At 38.1% G+C, this 23,184-nt stretch overlaps 2 protein-coding genes across 6 annotated transcripts in view; one reads left to right on the top strand and one right to left on the bottom strand.

The window, feature by feature from the left end:
• AREL1 (apoptosis resistant E3 ubiquitin protein ligase 1) overlaps positions 1-6,281 on the bottom strand; it is a 45,622-nt gene extending 39,341 nt beyond the window's left edge. For all 3 annotated transcript variants that reach the window (XM_004739262.3, XM_013058608.2, XM_004739266.3), the window contains exon 1: positions 6,110-6,281. The gene's annotated coding sequence lies outside the window, so the exon portion shown is untranslated. The remainder of the gene's footprint in view (positions 1-6,109) is intronic.
• A 10-nt stretch (positions 6,282-6,291) lies between these two features.
• Positions 6,292-21,133, top strand: FCF1 (FCF1 rRNA-processing protein). 3 transcript variants are annotated; one of them, XM_013058586.2, is made up of 9 exons: positions 6,308-6,364; positions 6,483-6,567; positions 6,675-6,742; positions 8,264-8,335; positions 8,931-9,079; positions 13,982-14,054; positions 18,762-18,849; positions 20,019-20,113; positions 20,864-21,133. In XM_013058586.2, exons 2-9 carry the CDS (start codon positions 6,565-6,567, stop codon positions 20,910-20,912), a joined length of 597 nt encoding a protein of 198 aa, XP_012914040.1. In that variant the 5' UTR covers positions 6,308-6,364; positions 6,483-6,564; the 3' UTR covers positions 20,913-21,133. The 3 variants fall into 3 exon arrangements, with proteins under 3 accessions (XP_004739318.1, XP_012914040.1, XP_044928262.1); XM_004739261.3 differs by lacking the exon at positions 6,483-6,567 and having other exon boundaries at positions 6,292-6,364; XM_045072327.1 differs by having other exon boundaries at positions 6,351-6,567.
• The last annotated feature ends 2,051 nt before the right edge of the window (positions 21,134-23,184 follow it).

Raw genomic sequence — 23,184 nt, 5'->3', positions numbered from 1 at the left:
CTGTTGCACCATTCTCTTTAAAACAAACAAGAGGGACGCCTGGGTGGCTCAGTCAGTTAAGCGGCTGCCTTCAGTTCAGGTCATGATCCCAGTGTCCTGGGATCGAGTCCCACATCAGACTCCTTGCTCGGCAGGGAGCCTGCTTCTCCCTCTGCCTCTGCCTGCCACTCTGCCTGCCACTCTGCCTGCCTGTGCGCGCTCTCTCTCTCTCTCTCTCCGACAAATAAATAAAAATAAAATCTTTTTTTAAAAAATAATAAAACAAACCAGAGTTTGTCAGACTTGAAATGAAGAGTGCATATGAAAGTGCAGTTCAGGTCCATCTGGCCCCTGGAATAGACTTTGCCATTCTCCGCACAGTTCAGAGTAAAGAGGAAAAGCGATTCAAAGCCAGTGTGCACAGAACAGAGAAACAAGGGTCAACTTAATCATTGCTCATTTTGTAACTTCCTGGGACGTCTGGAGAAAAACAAAATTAAAAAACTGGCCCATCTATGCCAGTCGCAGTGTTTCATCTTCGTCAAGAAAACAGCAGCTTCACTTTACAACTCTCTCCTAACGTGGTTTTTTTTTTTTTTTTCTTTCTATTTACCAAACGAAATCTGTTGTGCCTGATCCACAGAATTAGGACAGGTCCCTGTGTTCCCACCCCATGGCAGCTTTTATGCTTAGGTGACCCTGGGCCACCAAATCTTGGCTATAACAGGAAAATTTTAAAACAAATTCCCTGAATCTGACAAGCCGTCTCCCTCAATAAGTCTAGGAGGGTGTTATTTCATTAACTGTGCATGAAGTGGCAGGCAAACAGCCAGATCTACAGCCCAGTGGGATGAAACTGGAATCATCACACATGCGCATAAAAGCTAACAAAACTTCTACCTATACGGTCATCTATTCTACCATTATTTTTAAAGAAAATCATTTATCCACATCAGGGGAAAAAAAACAGCAATCTTAAATGAGTATTTTATAGTTGTTCGTTTAAGATTCCAGGAAGAAAAATTCAATTAGCCACAGAAAGGGCAAACTGAGATGACTCGATTTGAAGGAGAAACTCAACACTTATGTAGTATTAAAACAAAACCTTTTTTGACCTAATAATCAATGTTACCAAACAAGGTCTATGATTTTCTTTGAATGCGTATTAAAAATCTATTAGATGCCCAACTTATGTTGGACCCTGAGGAGCCAAAATGAGTAAGATGATCCTGACCCCTTAGAAGAATACAGTTTAGCATAGAAGACACACAAGTAAACCACTGGGTGACAGTTCCATGTAGTAGAAGTCTATGAAGTGAGCACCTGGTGTCAGTGGATCCCAGGAAGGGCCCCACAATCAGGATTAGCTCTTAGCATCTCAGGAAACTTCAGCCCACCTTCCTGGGAGCAAAGCCGACTCCCTCACTGAGTTACCAGTGTTTGGGGAATTAAGGAGGTACAAAACACTACCTACATAGTATTGTCTATTCTCAGGGTCAATGACTTCCTCTCTTCAGCAACGGTCACAGGGGATTACTGAACTCTATACACAGCAGAGAGAAAGCTCATTGGAGACTCCAATCTATCAAAATTGCACATGGTCTAAATACAAGGCAGTATCCTGGTTTGGATCTTAGAACAGAAAAAGGCTTTTAGTGGAAAAACTTGTAAAACCCAAATAAAGTTGTAGTTCAGCTAATGGTATTGTACCAAAGTTAATTTCTTATTAGATGTGACAACATACCATGGTTATATACATATACATATATACACACATACACACACATACACACACACACACCACGATTAACCTAATGGTTAACATTAGGGGAAGAACTAGGTAAAAGATATACAGAAACTCTCTGTACTACCTTTGCAACTTTTCTATAAATCTAAAGCTACTCCAAATCCAAAATAAAATGTGATTTTTTAAAAATTACAACTTGTTCCTCTCTTTACATTCTCTTTGCCCCCGCTAGGATTCCTCCGATCATGCCTCCCTAATCCCTACCCAACCGAGGTAATGCTTGGTTAAAACATTTTTTTCCATTCCTTTTCAATCTTTTCTATAAATCCTTTACACTGCCCAGCTGAGTTCCCGCCTTCACCAAGACATGAGAAACGAGATTATACCTAGGAGGTTTTGGTTTTTTTCTTCCTAATAGTTTTACCACATACACCAGGGGTATCCTTGGGAGTGGAGCCTCTCCAAGTGGACAAAAGAGGGGTTAAAATAATCTGAGCTGGATCTCTAGATAAGAGCAAGGGGACCCTGCAGAAAATGTATGTTGTATATCATTAGATTACCTTTACCTGATCTCTGGCCAAAAAGGATAATGAATAGAAAATACAAGGAACAGATGCTGACTACCCATATCTCAACACCAAAAGACAAACTGCACTGAAATGATGCTGCAGCTAGAAGCTCCGAAAAATGTGGTGCAAATTCTTCAACTATTCAGGGTAAGAGAAATTCATATTGAACAAAAATTCATATTAAAATCACATGGTGTGGCGCTTTGGTAGCTCAGTCGGTTAAGTGTCCGACTTTTGATTTCAGCTCAGGTCATGATCTCAGGGTTGTAAGATCAAGACCTGTGTCCACGTGAGGTGTGGAGCCTTCTTGAATTCTCTCTCCCTCTATCTCTGCCCTCCCCCAGTTAAAAAAAATATATATGGTACTCTTCAATACAGGCTAAATGATGCAACATACTTTTACCAAGACTGTCTGGTTTCTGATAACTAAATGAATACTCATCTCTATTAAGCCATAACTTGTAGAAGAGGCTTCAAGAGTCCCTAAGGAGGGTGCCTGGGTGGCTCAGTGGGTTAAGCCGCTGCCTTCGGCTCAGGTCATGATCTCAGGGTCCTGGGATCGAGGCCCGCGTCGGGCTCTCTACTCAGCAGGGAGCCTGCTTCCCTCTCTCTCTCTGCCTGCCTCTCCATCTACTTGTGATTTCTCTCTGTCAAATAAATAAATAAAATCTTTAAAAAAAAAAAAAAAAGAGTCCCTAAGGAAAACATCGTGGTGATAGAACACCCTATTAAGGTGTCAAGCATGTGTGTGTGTGTGTGTGTGTGTGCGCGCACACATGTACCCATGGACATACACACAAACTACAACAAGATTAAGCAACGTCAACAGTTTGAAAATTATTATATAAAAGCATATTATTAGTGAAGGCTAAACATTCATGAAGACTTCAAAGGAAAAGAAACCAAAGAAGGAGAAACTGAAATTTAAGACTAAGCTATTTAATGACTAAAGTCATTTCAAAAGTAAAATGATATACTAGAATCCTTTGAACTCATTAAGTCTAATATGATATATAGTATGTTGGAATATACATAAAATATATATTACACAACAGTACTCTAACCGGGACCACTTCCATAGAGATGAACAGGTAGAGTAATTCCTATCAAAGAGTTCAATTTGCGTTCGTCTGTTGAACAACCTTACCATCATTGATCTGCTCACAAGTCTATCTCCAATACAGGCCTGAGATCTTAAAGAGTAACAAGCACACTGCCCTTAATACACACCTTCCGAATGAGCGAATGTGCAGCAGTAATATACCTCCGAGGTATCCTTACAAGCCACTTGGTATCAACACTTAGGAGCAGAACATGCTGTATACCATCTTACATATTTAGGAGGCAGTCAAACTCACTGAAAAATAATTACTACCAACTAATGTTGGGGAAAAAACTCATCACATGAGACATAAAAAGAAGTGTAAAAACTGTAACTTGAAAATGAAGAAAGTACCTGTGAATTCGTTTTCTTCCCTGGATCACCACAAAAGTCAATCTACCTTTAACTTCCTAATATGGAAATACAAGAGTTTCAAAAGAATCTTTCGTTAGCCATAATTTTATATAAAAAATGTGTTATTAACTTAAATTGGTAAGGAAGACCAATTAGTGGATGGAATGAAGTCCAAGCCCAATTATGTGTTCAAAACTGTGGGTTGAATGCCTTAAAAAATTCTCTTCAAGACTGCAGAAAAATACAAAACAACCCTCTTGACTGCTGAGAAGGACTAAAAGTATTTCTTTTTCTCACAAGTATGTAATCAAAAGCAATTACTTTCTGCTCCTACCCAACACAAAGCGATGCCATCTCCTCCTTCCCATCACCATCAAAACACGCTATGGAGCATCTCAGTACTTTAATCTTAGACTATAAGAATGTCAGATTGCAATAAAATTACAATCTGGCGAAAACATTTTTCTAAGTATGTTCTTATTCCCTGCGGTATTCCTATGCTAATTTAGGTCCCTCTCAAGTATTAATAAACAAGATAATTCTCCGAACAGGTATTCTAAATTGTTTTTTTTTTAAATTTACTATTGTTCATGGATTCCAAAATTCATGGTACTAACATTAGCAGGACAGTATCTTTCTGTCAATGGCAGAATTTAAATGTGAATTACTATTTAAATTATATGCAATTTTCCCTCTGACCCTACCTATAATACCGGCCAACAACCAAATGTTTAAAATAAACAACTAGTCACATTTACTTAAAAAGGTTATTGCTGAATCACTGAAAGGTTCTAATGCATCCAAAAAGCGGTAGCTCTCAGCTCTAGCCATGAATGCAGCTTGCAGACAAGCTGTCTCAGAAAGATTAGGAACTTCCAGTGACGGCAAATGGGGTAAAGCAGAAGGCACATACGTTATCTGTAGATGGTTCACTAATAAAACTGTTTCAACATAAAAAACTCAAAATGCCTACAAAATGCCTACAAGCCAAAAAGAAGAAGGAAGAAAAGTGCGTCTATATACAAGTCAACATGAGAAACCACCCTGTAATTGAGCTTTTCAAGAACTGTAAACCTCATAAGGTTCTTGGAGCTATTAACACATTCAAGTTCCAAAATAGAGCAACTATATTAAAATACAATTGGCATAAAATTCTAATGCTACCACATGTTGAAAGACACACAATAAATAATAATAGAAAACACTTCAATAGCGTTTTATCTGTGGTGGGCTCTGTTCTAGGGAGTTCACATTCTTATTCATTTACTCCTGATAACCTTCCTATAAGACAGGTTCTATTAAGATTATCTCCACTCTATGGATGAAGGAACTGAAGTACAGATAGATCAATTCACCCAATGCCATACAGCTAGTAAGAGGAAGAGCAGGAGTTTAATTCCATTGGTCAGGCTCCAAAGTTTACGTTAATCGATGCACCGTGTTTTATGAAATGGTCAGTTTTTTCTTTTTTTTAAACCTAATAACATTTTTGGATTTCAAACACTAGGATAGTTTTGTGCAATAAGAGATTACAAGCCTTGGAATCAAATCAAACCTGAACAAACCCTTGAACAAAGTCAAACCTCAGCTTCTGGTATGTAAAAGGCAGGCACTTAAGTTATGGTGAAGGTCAAAGTAGATAATGCAAGTGCCATGTATAGTATACAAGATAAGGGTTCTTAACCTTACGTTCACAGACATCAAGTGTCCACAGAAGGGCTTCAGAGTCTCTTTGTCTTACCAATTGTATGAAAAATGTTGTATGTGCCCCCCCCCCTTTTAAGAATCGTCTCCGGCTGTCCACAAACCTTCAAGGGATATCTGGATCTCTGAAAGGTTAAGAACCACCAAAGTACACAGCAGTTACTCAAAAAAATGGAAATTCTCTTTCCCTTCTTATTCTCAAAAACTGTCCCTTTTCCATTAAGGGTGACACAACAAGGCTTCCCAATAAATGTCAATTATTTCCCCACCATTTTCCTGGCTTGGTAACTAATAACATATGTAAAGCTTATGTCCCAATTTCCTAGAGATGGTCTAAAGAAGGCCCTCAAACGATGATTCATCCCTCTCTGCACCGAGATGAAACCATAGTATTTACTTGAGAAAATCGTGAGACTCATCCACCTAGCTGCACGAAGCACCATGTCAGCTAGGAGAACCGAGTAGGTAATAGAACCTCCCACCTGCACCCTAGAGACCTGAACCCCAGCACTGAGGGATGAGGAAAATGTGTTTCCCTAAACTAGTGGAAAACCTAAAGTCTGTTCCCCCCCTGTCCTGCCTCTCTGGAACTCTGGTGCAGGGAGGTCCTGGGGCAGTGCCCCGAGCTACAGTGGGAAAGGAAAGAAACGTTACCCGAGCAGCGCGGTAGAGTCCCAGCTCTGCTGTCGGGGGCGGCGGCTGCAGCACCGCAGCAAGACTGGCCCAAGATCCTCCCCGCAGAGACCCCTGCACGGATCTCGGCTCCGGCTGGGAACCGGCTCCAAGCTTTTCCGTTTTCCAAAGCGGCTTCCGCTTCCGGGCTAGGCTTTGCAGGAAGCAGCATTTGGATGACGCAAAAGTGTCGCGCGATGGTGATTCCGGAAGAAACAAGAGTACGACGTGAACATGGTGAGGGGAGGGTTGGTGAAGTTATTTTGTTAGACCACGTTTTGGGAGAAGTCGAGCCAGTCAGCCGTTAGCCAAATTTCCTCTGTATTGCTCTTAATTATTTTCATTCTGATTGTAGTTCTAAACTGGCTCCTAAAGGTGCCTGCTATGCTGTAGCGAGTGGGGAGCGGAGGACCAGATTGGGGCACAGAGAATAAGAGATGGTGGGTATCTGAGGGAAGAAGAGAAGGGAATGGACAAAACAAGAGAAAGAACTCAAGAAGATACTATGTATTTCTAATTCTTTTAACTCTAAGATTTCTGTTTCAAGGGGAAGCAAAAGAAAGCAAGGAAGTATGCGACTATGAAGCGAATGCTTAGTCTCCGAGATCAGAGGCTGTGAGTATCTGGAATAAATCTATTCCCGAAGATAAAAGAGTTAGGAGGACAGAAGTAGTAAGAGTTTTGTCTTTATTTTGTGTTTACGTTTACGTTTAAAGTTTTTGTTTCTTGGTTTTGTATAGCATAGGATAGTCGGCAAGTGTGTATCAGCCACTTAGATGCTGAGCGATTACACTGGGGAAGGGGGTGGGAATTGAACATTTCTGAAGTGTTCGCTCTCTTCCACCGTTTTTATGTATTTTATCAATCATATCACATTTAAGCTCCCTTGAAGTTGGTAGGTTGGAATATCTTTGTGTTCTTGCCATTACCTTTCTTATAATCCCCAGTGGGGAAAAAATTTGTTAAGACTGTTGAAAAACGGTGAGGTCAGAGACCATGTTTGCCTTGTGTTCCCAGCATCTGTCACTTAAATATTTCTAAAAGAAAGAATGGGAAAACACCTAGATGTCTCTATTTTATAAATCTTACAAGAATCCAAACCACTGTGGGAGAGTGAAATGATACTCCCTATTGTAAGCTTCCTTGCTTCAGTGAAGAATAGACAAAGTTATGAAATAAGAAGTGGTCTTGGGGCACCTGGCTGACTCAGTAGATCACAGGACTGTTGATCTAGGGTGGTGAGTGCAAGCCCCACCTTGAGCCTAGAGCTTACTTTAGAAAGGAAGGAAAGGAAAGAGAGAAGAGAAAGACTGGTCTTCATTGTGTTTAATAACCTTAGAACAAAGAAATGCTCTTCAGTTCCTAAATTGTATTCTCAGCCTTTAGTATGTATGTGTTAGGTAATTTTTAGGGAATCTGCCTCTTTGATAATGTTTTATTCCAGCAAAGTGTTAAATTTTGTGTACGTGTTTTTACGTTTTTGTCTTTTATAAGAGACATATAGGGGAACCTTTTTGCTCCCTACTATTGGAACACTGGAGTCTTCAGAAGATAAATGTTAGCCTGTTTCTCCACTGCATTGAAATGGATTTTGATCTTTGATATGAAGAGCTTCTGACAAAGAAATGATAGTATAACTAACATTTATTTACCCATTAACAATTTTTTTAGATTTTATTTATTTATTTGTCAGAGAGAGACAGAGCACAAGCAGGGGAGTGTCATGCAGTGGGAGAAGCAGACTCCCACCTAAGCAGGGAGCCCTCGATGTGGGACTTGATCCCAGGACCCTGAGACCATGACCTGAGCGGAAGACAGAAGCTCAACTGACTGAGCAGCCCTGGTGTCCCCCGTTTAACAAGTTTTATGGATTATTGGTTAGAGATTTTTAAATTTCATTATGTTTAACTGATTAGTTACTTTCAGCCTACTTCCCACACAGTTCCACACAATTATGTATGCTTAGAAAGTGGGTGTAGGTATTAACATGAAGAAATGACAAAATAGGATTTCCTTTGTAAGCAAAAAAGAAGAAGAAGAAGAAAGACAGAAAGAAACTTTAAATGTTGAATGAGATTATAACTACAGTGAGTTTTTCCTTCTCTCTTGCATTTAATTTACTTTCTTTTTTCCTAGTAAAGAAAAGGATAGATTAAAACCTAAAAAAAAAGAAAAGAAAGATCCCAGTGCACTCAAGGAAAGAGAAGTGTGAGTAATCAAAAATTTTAAGTTTTCCTTTAAACCTAGAAACCTGACATTTTAGAACCATGAAATCTTAGAAACCCAGGCTTTCCCTGAGCTGTTCTGTAAGCCATCTGAAAGTCTGGCACAACTATGCAAATGAAAGTGATATTGGTGAACGTGTATCCATTCTAGTAGTTGGAAGTTTTTGGATTTAATGGAGCAGTGAAATTTCCCCTAAAATCTTGGGGATTAGATCTAGAATTACTAATTTTTTTCCCTTTGCCATGATCTTGCAAAAGAAATATTATCATTGTTTAACACACCAGCATTGATGAAAGAATGTATCATCAAAAGTAGTAAGGACAAAATTTCAAGGTCATTCTTCTTTAAAAAATACACTTAATTTTATGAAACATCACCATATTTTCTTTGTTATCTCATTTTGCCCTAAATTGGTAATTTATATATCGTCACAGGATTTATTAGAATTTATTTCCAATAAATAAGGAAAAGGAGCTTAATTTATAGCAAACAGTTTAAAGCAGAGACTCCATTTGTATTGCTGATATCAAAGTATCAATGTAGACATTACTTTGTGTTTTGTGTCTTCTTCCTTCAGCCCCCAACATCCTTCCTGCTTATTCTTCCAATATAACACACAGCTGGGCCCACCTTACCACATCCTGGTTGATACCAACTTTATCAACTTTTCCATTAAAGCCAAACTTGACTTAGTACAGTCAATGATGGACTGTCTTTATGCCAAGTGTGAGTATCATAATTTTACATTTCATATCATTTATAAAGAATAATTATAATTATCCAAATACATGAAAAGAGGGGAGTGGGGTCTTAGTTATTTGGATTTCTGGTCATTTAATTTGCTCACTGTAGCAATGACCATTTACAGTGAGTTGAAATATAATGCAAACTTGACTGGGAATAATTAAACGTCACAATCAGAACATACTTAGACTGCTTTGATGTTACGGACATCAATTTGGAACATGGAATGGGAATTTTTTGTTTTAGAATTTCGGATTTTAAAATTCTGGGTAAATGAAAATTTATTAGTTTTTCAGAATTCTTTTACATCAAGGAGGAAACATTCTCCATTCTGCTCCTTTGTGGAAAAGCTAAATAAGATATTTTGCCATTTGTGGTCACAGAACTAGAAGTGATGCTGTTTCATGACTCCTAAGTTTATTCAGTATGGTATTTATTTGTACCACAAAGGACCAGAAGTAGGTTATTTGTACCTAGATGTGAGTTTACCATTAGTAGCTTTCCCTTGTGTTTGGGTGTCCCCTCCCTCAACTAATCTTCCTTCACTACCATGAGTAAGAAAAAGAAGAAAATCTAGGCCATGTACAAGGAAATCACTTCCTCATAGTGAGATCTGTTCTTGCATTTTGTGAGGGATTTACATTTATATTTTTTAATATATTTACATTTGTATTTTTTTACCTTTTTTTAAAGGTACAAATGAAAACTAGACTTATACTTTGCCATAAAGAATAAATTGAAGGAAAAAATTTGCATGTGCTTTAATTTTTAAAGGATGCTATATAATGAACATTTATAGAGTGATAGTAATGTAAATGTTGTTTATTGATTGATTGAAAATAACAAGTTGGGAAGATGTGGTAAGAAATGTGATGAGTAAGAGATCTAGGTTCTTTAAATGCCGTAAAATTAATAAATACAAAAGTGCATAAATGTATTATATCAAGATATGAAGGTAACCACTAAATGAGAAAAACAGCTAATGAAGTAAAATAGTGGTCTCTGAGGATCTGAATTGGTGGGGTGGGAAAGGATTTTTTTCACACAGACTTTGCCATATTTCTTTTTAAGCTGTGGATGTGTAATACTTTAATTGGTTTAAGTTTGTTGGAATAATAAAGAAAAACAACCTGAGGGTTTTGAAGGGGTGGGGGGGGGGGGAGGTTGGGGAGCCAGGTGGTGGGTATTAAGGAGGGCACGTATTGCATGGAGCATTGGATGAGGTGCAAAAACTATACTGTTACACTGAAAAGATATTCTTAAAAATTAATTAATTAAAAAAAATAAAGAATAACCTGAAATGGGGACCCTACCTTCCAGTGAGAGTGGACTAGAGTGGCCTTGGATGAGGGAAGACAGTACATGTGGTAAACTTTAGTATTCCCATGGTGTTTTTTATAACTATAAATAAAGTGTGCTAGCTGCTTATCTAGAAATGCCGTGACCTACTTATAAATGAAATGGATGGAGGTTCAGGCATGGCCCTTTGAAGGCAAATTGTTTCCTTGACTCTATAGGTCCATCACTGTTATCTAAATGGTGACCATTTAGGAAAGCTCTCATCTGAGAGGAGTGCTTTCTCTGGATATGGATACCTTGGGAATATAGCTATAATGTGTACAGCTGAATGCTCTCACTGTGCCTTTTTTAGAAACAAACTTATTGGGATACCTCAAACTGACTGATGGCTCAGTCAGTTCAGCATCCGACTCTTGATTTTGGGTTAGGTCATGATCTCAGGGTTGTGGGATCGAACCCAGTATTGGGCTCTGTGCTGGACTTGGAACCTGCTTAAGATTCACCCTTTTCCTCTGCCTCTCCACCCGTCTCTGCCTCTCTAAAAAAAAATAACAGTAATAATAAAATAAAAACTTTTTAAGGAAAATACCACTTTCTGCAGTCTTCTATATAACATAATACCTCAAAGGAAAGGTTGAAGAAATATTCAAATACGGTACAAATTCAGTTACCTAGGATATTCCTTGACTGTTTTTAAGCTGTAGCTATTTAATTTTTTCCCCACTTGTCTTTATACCTGAAGGAAGACCTTTATCTTCCTCTTCCTTTGAAGATGCCCCTTTGGCCTTTTCACAGCTCCTGGTCCCATTCCTCCCTGATATTCCAACAAGGGAGGATAGTTAGCTTTCTATCATCTTTCTTTTCTACCCATGAGGGTTCTTCCCTGCTACCTTCCCTTCCTTGATAGTCCTCTTCCTGGGCCTACCTTCCTGCTCCACATGCAAGCCCTTGGTTGGTTTACTGCTATGTGGTTCTGAAATTGACCCTCTTAAGTTGCATATTGCCCTCTGACTCCATGACTGTTTGATCTTACTGATTTCGTACCTCCATTTTACAACTGTTTCTTCTTCTGGATATTGTACTTTAGTTTAGAATTTAACTTTGTCCACATTCAAAAATATTTCTGTACTTGTGGAAAAAAATCTAGCATAAAAACATTAAAGCCCCCTATAACGCCTTTCCTCAGGGAGGGACAGTTTTTATTTTTACTTTATAGGCTTTTTTTGTTTTGTTTTGTTTTGTTTTGTTTTCTCCTTAATAGGCTCCACACCCAGTGTGGAGCCCAGTGTGGGACCTGAGCTCATGGCCCTTAGATCAAGGCCTGAGCTGAAATCAAGGGTCAGATGCTTTACCAACTGAGCCATCTAGATATCCCTCTAAAACGTAATATAAAATCTCTGTGAATTATAAGTTAATTTTGTTTATTTTATTAATGAAAATGGATCCTAGATTATTACAATTTGTCTTTGTGCCTTTTTAAGCAACTTGGAGACATAAATTCACATACCATTTAAAGTGTATGATTCCATGGCTTTTAGCATATTCAAAATCAATTTTAGAATATTTTACTACCCAGAAAGAAACTCTGAACCCTCTAACCATCATCCCCAAGCCTTTCCTCTTTCCCTCCCTAGACAACCACTAACTTGCCATATGTCTCTATAGATTTACCTATTTTGGACATTTCATTAAAATGAGATCATAAAATATTTTGTCCTCTTACATTTAGCATGCTTTCAAGACTAAATGTTAAAGCCTGTATCAATACATCATTTCTTTAGAGTACCAAATAACATTCCATTATATGGCTAGATAACTCAACCATTTTTTTCTTACTTTTACATTGAGCAAATAACAAATAAATTTTTTAAGGGGTATTTATTTATTAAAGAGAGAGCATGCGCACGCTCAAGTGGTGGGGAGAAGGCAGAGGAATAGGGAGAGGCAGGCTCCTGCTGAACAGGGACCGCCCCCAACCCAGTGCAGGGCTTGACCCAGGACCTTGAGATCATGACCTGAGTGGAAGGCAGACACTCAACCTACTGAACCAGCCAGGTGCCCCTTGAACAAAATATATCTTGAACATTTTGCTGTGTCAGTATATGTAGTGGATTTTATTCTTTTTTTTAAGTTTTCATAGTACTTATATAATTTTTAAAAATTAATATTCTATTTGATACTTGGATTACTTGCAGTTTTTAACCTTACTATAAATAAGGCTGTAGTGGATATCAGTGTAATTATGTCTCTGTTAGGGTGGAGTAGTTCTGTAGGATACATTTCTAGGAAACTGTATTGCAATTTCAAGGGGTTCATATATTTTCTTACTTTAACATATTGCAAAATTGCCCTAAAATAGTAATACATATTTTTATACTTACTAACTTAGAGTGAGAATACCTGTTTCCTCAATATTGGGTATTTTCCTTGTTTAATCTTTGCCACTCTAATAGGTAGAAAATGAAATCTTGTTTCAGTTTATAGCTCTTTAGGAGTGAGATTGAGCACCCTTATGTTTGTTGACCATTGTATGTCTTCCTCTATGACCTGAATATTAACTGAAATGTAGCATGGTGTTAACCATGCTATAAACAAACTATAAACAAAATCCAGTCTATAAACAAACTGAGGGTTGCTGGAGGGGAGGGGGGATGGGAAGGATGGGGCGGCTGGGTGATGGACATTGGGGAGGTTAAGTGCTATGGTGAGTGCTATGAATTGTGTAAGACTGATGATTCACAGACCTGGACCCCTGGGGCAAATAGTTCATTATATGTTAAGAAAATTAAAATTAAAAAAATAAATCTCAACACATAGGGAGAAAGAGGTAACTAGCGATGTGCTAGGATTAAGTATTGCTCTTAAGAAAAAAAAGAATCCAGTCTATAGCCTGACAGTCTCTATTCAAGTCTTGGCTTCACCCTTTGCTTCTACTTAACTTCTTTGTGCCTTACGTTCCTGATCTGTAAAATGGGGATGATAATAATAACAACGCTACCTGATAGGAATTATTCGGAATAAGAAGTGAGATATCCTCCTAAAGTGCTTGGCCCAGTGGCTGGCAAATAGCACATAACATAACAAGCACATAACGTAACAAGTTCTTTGTATATGAAAGAAATTTGCCCTTTGATGAAGGTGTAGAAGTACTTTTCCTAGTTTATTTTTATTTTAATATGACTTCCATCGCTGTCAAACAGAAGTTTTCTATTTTTATGGAATTGAATTTACATTTTCTGAATAATTGTTTTGTTTCTTTGGGCTCATATTTAAATATTTTTCCATCTAGAATTTATTTTAATGTAGAAAGGATGACAGGGATCGAGCTTAATTTTTTCCCCCAGGCACATTCATGACACTTTATGAATCTGTAGTGTGGAACTGGAATGGTTCAGTTCTCTACTTTCCTCATCAATAGGGATTTTATTCACCTCTTGTTCTTACTGTTCATTTCAGTGTGTTATTCTGCTGTCATTCCAGAAGCCTCATGGGTCTTTTAAAGACTCTGAATGGGATATAATTCAGAGAGAGTAAAACCAGTTTCTTTACAGGTTCTGTTATCAATATGTATTTTTTTCCTGGCAGGTATCCCTTGTATAACTGACTGTGTAATGGCTGAAATTGAGAAACTGGGGCAGAAGTATCGAGTGGCTCTAAGGTAGGAAGGAGCTGGTCTAGATTGGTGTACACAAGATTCTTGTGATCCTCCTTCATCTGTTTGCTGTCTGAAGATTTCTTGGATAATTACTTCAAATAAAAACCATACAAAACTAGTTAACTATTCATGATCAAGAAAGCAAACATTTGGGGCGCCTAGGTGCCTCAGTCAATAAGCATCTGCCTTCGGCTCAGGTCATGATACCAGGGTCCTGGGATCGAGCCACATCAGACTCCCTGCTCGGTGGGAGGCCTGTTTCTCTCTCTCCCACTCCCCCAGCTTGTATTCCCTCTCTCACTCACTCTCTGTGTCAAATAAATAAATAAAATATTTTTTAAAAAGAAAGAAAGCAAACATTTGAAGGTTAAAGAATTTAAAGATTTTATTTGAGAGAGAGAAAGAGCATGAGCTGGGGTGCAGGGGTGCCGTGGGCAGAGGAAGAGAGAGAAACAGGCTCCCCCTTGAGCAGGAAGCTGGTCACGCTGTGGGGGTCTATCCCAGGAGCCCCAAATCAGGACCTGAGCCGAAGTCAGACACTTAACTGATTGAGCCACCTAGGCGTCCCTAAGCTGCAGTTTTTTGAATGAAGTTAGTCCTATTGGTCTTGTAGGCCTCCTTTTAAGTTCCTCTGGATTTTCAATTAGAAAGTGTCTTTTTATTAGCTATCTAGATATCTTTTAGAATCTCATACTTTTATAAAGGAGTCACATTTTGAGTTTTGAGCTTACTCTAGAAAGTTCACTTGAATTAAAACTAGGGGTTCCCAAAGTATGGTCCATGGACCCCTAGAAGTCCCAGACACCTTTGCGCAGGGAGCCTAACAAAACTATTTTCATAATAATATGAAGACGTTGTCTCTTCACTGTGCTGACATTTGTACTGAGGGCAGAAGTACTGGTGCCTTAGTACCAGTCAAGATAGTGGACCCAAATAATGCTGGTAGACTTTGTATTCTTCACTGCCCCTCACTAGCAGTTAAAAACAACAAAAACAACACAGGGGTGCCTGGCTGGCTCAGTCGGTAGAGCATACAACTTTTGATCTCGGGATTATAAATTTGAGCCATAAATTGGGTTCAGAGATTACTTAAAAAAATAAAATATTTAAAACAAAAACAACAAAAAAATCTCAGAGTCCCTTAAGAATATCCTTGATGAAGTAGTAAAATTTGTTGACTTTGTTAAATCTCAACCTTAGAGTAGACATCGGTTTTCCTTGTGATGAAGTGTAAAATACACCTAAAACACTTCTGCCACATCCCAAGAGTGAAGGTTGCCTCAGTGAAAAGCATTTGTGTGCTTGTTTGAGTTATGAGCCAGACCAGCTGCTTTTTCATGGAATGTCATTTTTATGCGAAGAGTAACTGACAAACACTGATTTTTCAGACTAAATTTGCCGATAGATAGTTTCTCAAAAATTAATGCAGTACATCTGTTACTTCAGGGAAAATCTTCACTGTATTAGCTGCCAATGATAAAATTCAAGTTTTGAAGTGAAAATTAGAGTTTTGAAAAATCACAAGCTTATCACATTCCCAATACTAAAAGACCTTTCTGTTGAGACAGTGAAGATACTGAGTATGATTTCTTTTTTTTTTGTAATTTTGTAATGAAATGTGTTAATACTTTGGAAAATTTGTATAATTCAATGAGTTGGCATTTTCCAAATGATCAGTGAATAATATTACAAAATCATGCATGGGTAAAACATTCAATCAAGGTCCAAGATGTACCAGTGAATTTGTGCGTCTCTGTGTGTGTCACCTTTTAAAGGTGTACATTATATGCTATAAAATTCACCAAGTTTAATGATATAATTTGATGGGTTGGGCAAATGTGTACAGTTATGGAACCACCCTCATAGTCATGAAATAGAACATTTCCAACCTTCTAGAAGTGTGATTCCGTTTACATGAAATTCCAGAAAAGACAAAACTGTGCTAATAGAATACTGTAGTTAGCTGAAGCTGAGCGTGGGAAAAGTGGATTAACTGCAAAGGGACACAGGGAACCTTTTGTAGTGACAGAGATGTTTTATATCTCAATTGTGGAGATAGGTGACATGGATATCTGAATTTGTCAAAACGCATCAAATTTTGCATGTGTTAGTGAATTTTATTATATTTCATTTATATGTAATAAAGCTAGTTTTTTTTTTAAGGCAAAGAAAAATGGAAAAAAATAAAAATGGAAACCCAGTATATAAGAATGGTAGCACTGTTTAGCTGAAAGGGAAAGTGATAAATTATTAAAATATTATCTTTTGGAATGGAGAGGGGTGGGGGGTTGGGTGAGCCTGGTGTGGATATTGTGGAGGGCACGTATTGCATGGAGCACTGAGTGTGGTACATAAACAGTGAATGCTAGAACACTGAAAAGAAATAAAATAAAATAAAATGGAAAAAAAGTATATATATATATAGGGGCACCTGGGTGGCTCAGTGGGTTAGGCCTCTGCCTTCAGCTCATGTCATGGTCTCGGGGACCTGGGATTGAGCCCTGCATCGGGCTCTCTGCTCAGCAGGGAACCTGCTTCTCCCTCTCTGTCTGCCTGCCTCTCTGCCTACTTGTGATCTCTCTCTCTGTCAAATAAATAAAATCTTTAAATATATATATATATATATAGTCACTATGGAAAGAAACAAAATTGGATTTCCCTCTTTCACAAAAATCATTTCCAGGTAGATTAAGTATCTAGACTTTTATAGAAAATACAGAGAATATTTTCATGATTTTGGAGTGGGCAGGGCTTTCTGAAGGAGTCCAAGCCATAATAGAAAACTAACTGATCTGATTATATTGCTGTTGAATACTGGGGCACCTGGGTGGCTCAGTCTGTTAAGCGTCTGCCTTGGGCTCAGGTCTTAGGGTCCTGGAATCGAGCCCTGCCTCGGGCTCTCTGCTTATTTGCAGGGAGGCTGCTTCTCCCTCTCTCTCTGCCCCTCCCTCTGCTTGTGGTCTCTCACACTCTCCGTCAAATAAATAAATAAAATCTTTAAAAAAAAAGAGAAGTTGAATACTACTTTATAACAAAAGGTAGCATAAACAAAGCAAAACAGTTAAGTCACAGATAGTGAGAAGATACTAGTAATGCATATAATCAACAAAGTGCTTAGTTTCAAAATATATAAAAAACTACAAATCTATGAGAAAAAGACAAAATCCTTAAATTCACAAGGAGATATCATTTCATATGCAGCCGATTGGCAAGAATTGAAAAGTCTACTTAACAATGCCGTGGATAGTTGAGACTGGGGACCGGTGGGAATTCTCATATTTGACAGATACGGATGTAAAGTGGACAGTCACTTTGGAGAGCAGTTTGGCAGTATCATTGCAGAAGGTTTTGTCTTTCCAGCCCTGTTTCACTCTCCTCTGCACAGACACTCTCTCCCGACCAGGAAGAGGTGCTTGCTCTTCCCTGAACACCAATGACCCAATTTATAGATGATTGGTGCCCTGTTTCGAATGTGCCTGCCCATGGAATATTCTTCCATCTTTATTTTATTTAACATCCATGTAATTTTTTTTTAAGTGTACCAAATTCACAGTGACTTAGCTCTGAACTACTGCAATGTGGAGCATTTTTCTTGCACTTGGTACCTATGTGCTGCCTTGTAGTTTTATTCAGTTTGTGACTCATCATTACATAGTAGGAAGAACATGGTTCTGGGAATCACAGACTTGGGGTTTTTATTTTTTCAAAATTGCATGAAAATAACATGTTTGATTTGTTAAACATGTACATATGATAAAAAGTTAAAGTCCCCCTGCATATTCACACTTTGTCCATTCTTCCACCCTAATGGTGACAACTAAGAAGCGTTAGTGTATTCTTTTTTAGACCTTTTTTCTAAGCAAATGCAAGTGTAGATAAAGACAAGGAAAGAAATTTGTATTTTCTTTTTTTAAAAAAATTATTTATTTGACAGAGCGATCACAAGTAGGCAGAGAGGGGAGGGGGTCAGGGCCGGGGGCGGGGGGAGCAGTCTCCCTGCTGAGCAGACATCCCAGTGTGATGCAGGGCTCCATCCCAGGATCCTGAAGTCATGACCTGAGCCAAAGGCAGAGGCTCAACCCACTGAGCCACCCAGGAGCCCCAGAAATTTGTATTTTCTTAATTGAATCATAGATGTATATTGTTCAATGACTTTCTTTATGCAACGGTTTGAATTTTTTTGAGTTTATTCAACAAGCCTTCTGTGTTGGTACAGACAGCCCTACCTCATTTTTCTTAAACAGGGTGGGGCATCAGAATGTATTTAACTTTTTTTATGTTGCTGATGGATAATCAGATGATCTGCAGTTTTCCACTATTATAAAGTATTCTGTAGTGGGTCCTTGTGCCTATACTCTTGCAGATTTGTGTAAGACAGCTTCTGAAAGTGAAATGGCTAGGTTAGAATTATTTGGTTTTGAATCCCAGCTTTTTCCACCTGTGTACTTTGAACAAATTAATTAATCTCTCTGCATCTGCTTCCTCATTTGTAAAATGGAAACATAATTAATTCAGAGTTCTCTGAAGATTACATGACCTAAGGCACAGCAGCCTCTCCCTCAGTTGTCTTTCCAATCAGAAGATAGGGTGCGGGAGGCAAGGGGTGTCTTAGAGTCCCCACATAAACCAAGTCACTCTTATTTTACAGATCAAGAGTCAGAAAGTTACCTGGTTGGCTGTCATTGTTAATCCACTTTTGTAACCCTTTAGGATTGCCAAGGATCCAAGATTTGAACGATTACCATGCACGCACAAAGGAACCTATGCAGATGACTGCTTAGTGCAGAGAGTAACTCAGGTATCACCAGTTTTTAAATGTTCACTTTGTGCTTCACAGGAAGCGTAGGTGTCCTCACTAACTTGAGGAAGTGGATTGGAAATGTATACTGTAACTGTAATGGGAAAATCACAGGCTTGGGGAGGAGACACAGGTTTCAAGCCTCAGCACCTGCATTTATTTGTATGTGATTTGGGGCCCTTACTGATTCTTTATTCCACAACTCATCCCTATAAAATACTTTGAGTGAGTGTACATATAATATCAGGTTTCACCTCCCTGAGTCAGAAATCATCCATTTCTGTTATTCCCCATGCAGGAATTTTGTTTCTTTCCACCATGCCTAAGCAAGAGTGTTTCTCAGTTACATCTGAGTGTCCCAGGATGCTGTCTTACAAGTACCCTGGAGTAACTAGGTTTTTGATTCTTCTTCTCTGGCCTCCTTGTCAAGCAGGACAAGAACTTCTGCTATTGGTTGCCCTTCCTAGACCCTCCTCCCCTGGGGATAACCGTCTTCACCTGGTGACCACACTGCCATCCCTTTAGCCACCCCATCCCATGGGTGGAGACAGCATTTACCTTAACTTCCCACAGCACAGCTGTCACCAGGCTACAACTCTTTTCAGAATTGATTGGGAGATTGGGGTATGATGGAAGTAAAATCTAATACAGCTGGCAGCTAAATGCTTTCACAACTGCTAGGCTCAGACTTGTCCTAGAGTTCCATTCTGATGATGTCCTGGCTGAGGAAGTGGCCTACCTCCACCACTAGGAGGTCTCAGAGTAGGCCCACGCTCAGAGATTGCAGGAAAGGCAAAAGCTGGGCCCTCCGATCTAAGACATTTACTCAGCCTTTGCATTGAGTCTTTTGGGGTATTACTCCAAATCAAGAAATTGCCTGCCCTAAATATGAAAGTACCTTCCACTTATGAGACAAAAAACAATTTGCTGCTTTAAATAGTTTCTCTATCTTCTCCCCCTCAAGAGTCTTAGAACTACATTTCCCCTGGGCAACTTGTTAAATGTTTTGTAAATATGAGCTCCTTGATCATAGTAGGTACTGAACAAATTGTTGTAACCTTTCCTTTGCTATTTACTGTGAAAATGAGTAATTCTCTAGATTAGCCAGTATACCATTATTCAGTGTCAAGTAGACTCAATGTGTGAACACTCATTGGCGTCTTTTACAGCACAAGTGTTACATTGTGGCCACAGTTGACCGAGACCTTAAACGAAGGATCCGGAAGATTCCTGGAGTTCCCATCATGTACATTTCTAACCATAGGTGAGAACTGTCGCTTGGGGGAAGCGATTAAAAGTATAGACAGCTGATATCAATTTAATAGATAGCTGATATCAATTAAAAATGAGGTCAGGTTATAGGAAGATCTGAAAGCAATTGTTGTATCAAATGCATACATAGTTACATTTGAAAAAGTGAGACAAAGTAATAAGAACAAGGGCAAAAGATAAAACTAGGATTTGGGGATGAGGCAGACATTCCTATTGCTACAATAAGATTACCAGAAGAAATGGAGATGTGTAGCTTTAAATACAAAGCAGTAATTTGAATTACACTAATCTTTTTGGCCAGAAATACCTTTTTTTTTTTTGAAAGCCTAGTATATGTGATCAGCACCTCATTTGGGAAATTAAAAGCTTATTAAAAAATAAAAACTGGTCTTTATCTTGCTTGGATGTTTCCATATTAGTGCTCAGTCTCTTACTGTCTCGCTTTTCAACCTGGGAAGAACACAGTATTGTGGGAAGAATATGGGCTGGGAGGAGCTGGGCTTACCTGGACTTAGCGCCTGGCTCCTTTACTTGTTAACTTTCGATTTTGAAGAATAAAGATAATATAATTAAGTCAGCTTTTTGCTAAAAATCACTCACTACGTTATCCCTTTAAAATGTACCCACTGACAGAAAGGATTCACAGTGGGGAGGTGAAAGTGTTGCAGTCAGTAAAGGATGGGTTTTTAGGTGGGTTCTGGACCCATCTTTCTTACCAGTGTTAATTTTTTGTCCTGATTAGGTACAACATTGAGCGGATGCCAGATGATTATGGAGCCCCTCGGTTCTAATTCTTAAAAGTTAGAGTTCTCTGCCTTCCTTTACCAACTCTTTCTATTGCTGGTTCATATTAGCAACATGCTATAGCATGAATTATTCTTCTTACCCTTTTCCTGTTATGAGCTTAGTATAATTAAATACACTCACTTTTTGGTATTGTTTTGAAATTGATATTTTGTATCATTTTAAATATTGTTGCATTTTCTTATAAATCAGATGATTGCTCATATAATTTGGTGGTGGTTGTTTTATATCAATTTACTCAACATATATTTATTACGGTTATCTTTGGTACTTAATAAGATATGGTCCTTCCCTGAAAACTTTCGTATTATAATAGAGGAAAGAGAAACATGTATGTGAATAAATATAGTCATATAATGGCACCAAGTTAAAGGTATGAGCGGATAGACCCGTATATGAGAAAAGAATGATTTCTTTCTACTTGGTTGGAATGGGGAGGGAGGTAAGGCTAGAGGTAGTTATATTTGAGTTAATCTTTAAAAGTGAATAAGTGCTCACCCAGCATATGAACAAAGAAATGAGGCATAAGAAACATATGAACAAAAGTACGGAGACTTGGATGTTCCATGGAATGATTGCTTGGCCTGTGCAGACACTATCATACGGTTTTTCTAACTAGAACATGGGGAAAAGAGATCGATCCTGCATCTGAGACTCCAGGGGAGGGAGGTAACTGGGAGGGGAGCTTATATGACATGGTAAAGGGTTTGGACTTGATTGTGAAGTCAACAGGAACTTATTAAAATTTTAAGTAAGGTGAATAATAAGATCAGATTAGATATTTTAAATGATCACAAGGTAGTGTAAGAATAGAGAAATAAAACATTGAAGTAGAATTGAAAGTCCATAAACTGATATATTTATGACAAGTTGGTATATTATCAAGGTGGTATTTCAAATCTGGAACAAGGACATTTTATTGAAATGCCAAATAGTGTGGAGTAATTCTTAGTGGGGTTAGACTTCTGATTCCACCACTTACTATCTGTATGAATTGGGCACAGTATAACCATTTGGTGCCTTCCTTGCTACCTCTTTAAAATGTGTGGTCTAAGAAAAAATAAAATAAAATGTGTTGTCTAATCCTCAAAACAAGTCTGATAAGATGGAATGAAATCAAATAGTACATGACAATTTAGGTATTGCTCAGTAAATGCCGGTGATTATTATAGTATCATAATGGCTAGTGGGCTATCCATTTGAGAAAAGTTCTTGTATTCCTACTTTATATCCTTCATGAGAATACATTTCAAGTGGGTCAAAGGTCTAAACTTTTTTTTTTAAGCTGTGGAAGTCTTAGGAAAAGCACAAAAAATGCCTATAATCTTTGTATAGAATTCTCAAGTAAGATGGAGAATTTAAAAGCCATAAAAAAAAAAAAAAGGATTAGTAGGTGTGACTATGTTAAAACTATATATTTCTGTGGAAGGCAGCCCTTCCAAATTAAGACAAGTGGCTGACCAAAAGATCTTCCAATATATTTAACAAGGTTGTGAAGAAATGAGTAGTCACACAGTGGTGAGAAGAGTACAGATGGATATAACTGTTTTAGGTAGCAGTTTGGCAGGAACCCTTAAAATAAAAATTACAGATATCCAAGGAACCCAGTTATATTTTGGGGTCACTTATAGATATACAGGTGGTTTTCTTTAATATACATGGTTAATGTGATAATAAGTGCATAAATGCAATATAAATGCATTTTATAGTATATTTATGTAGTATAAGTATAAGATAATAAGTGCATAAATGCAATATAAATGCATATTATAAAGAAACATTCACACGTGGATACAAAGAAGCATCTAGAAGCATCTTACCGCACCACTGTTTATAATAGAGAAAAACTGAGAAGAATGTAAAGTTCCATCAAAAGAATCTTAACTATGTTACATCTCTACAGTTAACCCTTGAACAAAGCAAGGGTTGGGGGGCTGAGTCCCCATACAGTTGAAAATCCGAGTATAACTTTTGACTCCCCCAAAATTTAACTACTGATAGCCTACTCATGACTGGAAGCCTTAGTGGTAGCATTAACAGTTATTGCATATTTTGCATGTTATATGTATTATACACTGTATTCTTACAATGACAAAAGTGAGAGAAAAGAAAAGGTTAAGAAAATCATAAGGAAGAGCAAATATGTTTCTAATACTGTATTCTTAAAAAATCCACGTATAGGGGCACCTGGGTGGCTCAGTGGGTTAAAGCCTCTGCCTTCGGCTCAGGTCATGATTCCAGGGTCCTGGGATCCAGCCC

This window comes from Mustela putorius, unplaced genomic scaffold, assembly GCF_011764305.1.
Source record: "Mustela putorius furo isolate JIRA1106 unplaced genomic scaffold, ASM1176430v1.1 tig00000129_pilon_pilon_pilon, whole genome shotgun sequence".
Classification (NCBI taxonomy): Eukaryota; Metazoa; Chordata; class Mammalia; order Carnivora; family Mustelidae; genus Mustela; species Mustela putorius.
This window is presented reverse-complemented; position numbering and strand designations above follow the sequence as displayed.

Coding starts and splice junctions, on each gene's coding strand:
- FCF1 (XM_004739261.3), top strand. Junction 18,850..20,018: donor TAGTGCAGAGAGTAACTCAG/GTATCACCAGTT, acceptor CGTCTTTTACAG/CACAAGTGTTACATTGTGGC. Junction 20,114..20,863: donor ATGTACATTTCTAACCATAG/GTGAGAACTGTC, acceptor TGTCCTGATTAG/GTACAACATTGAGCGGATGC.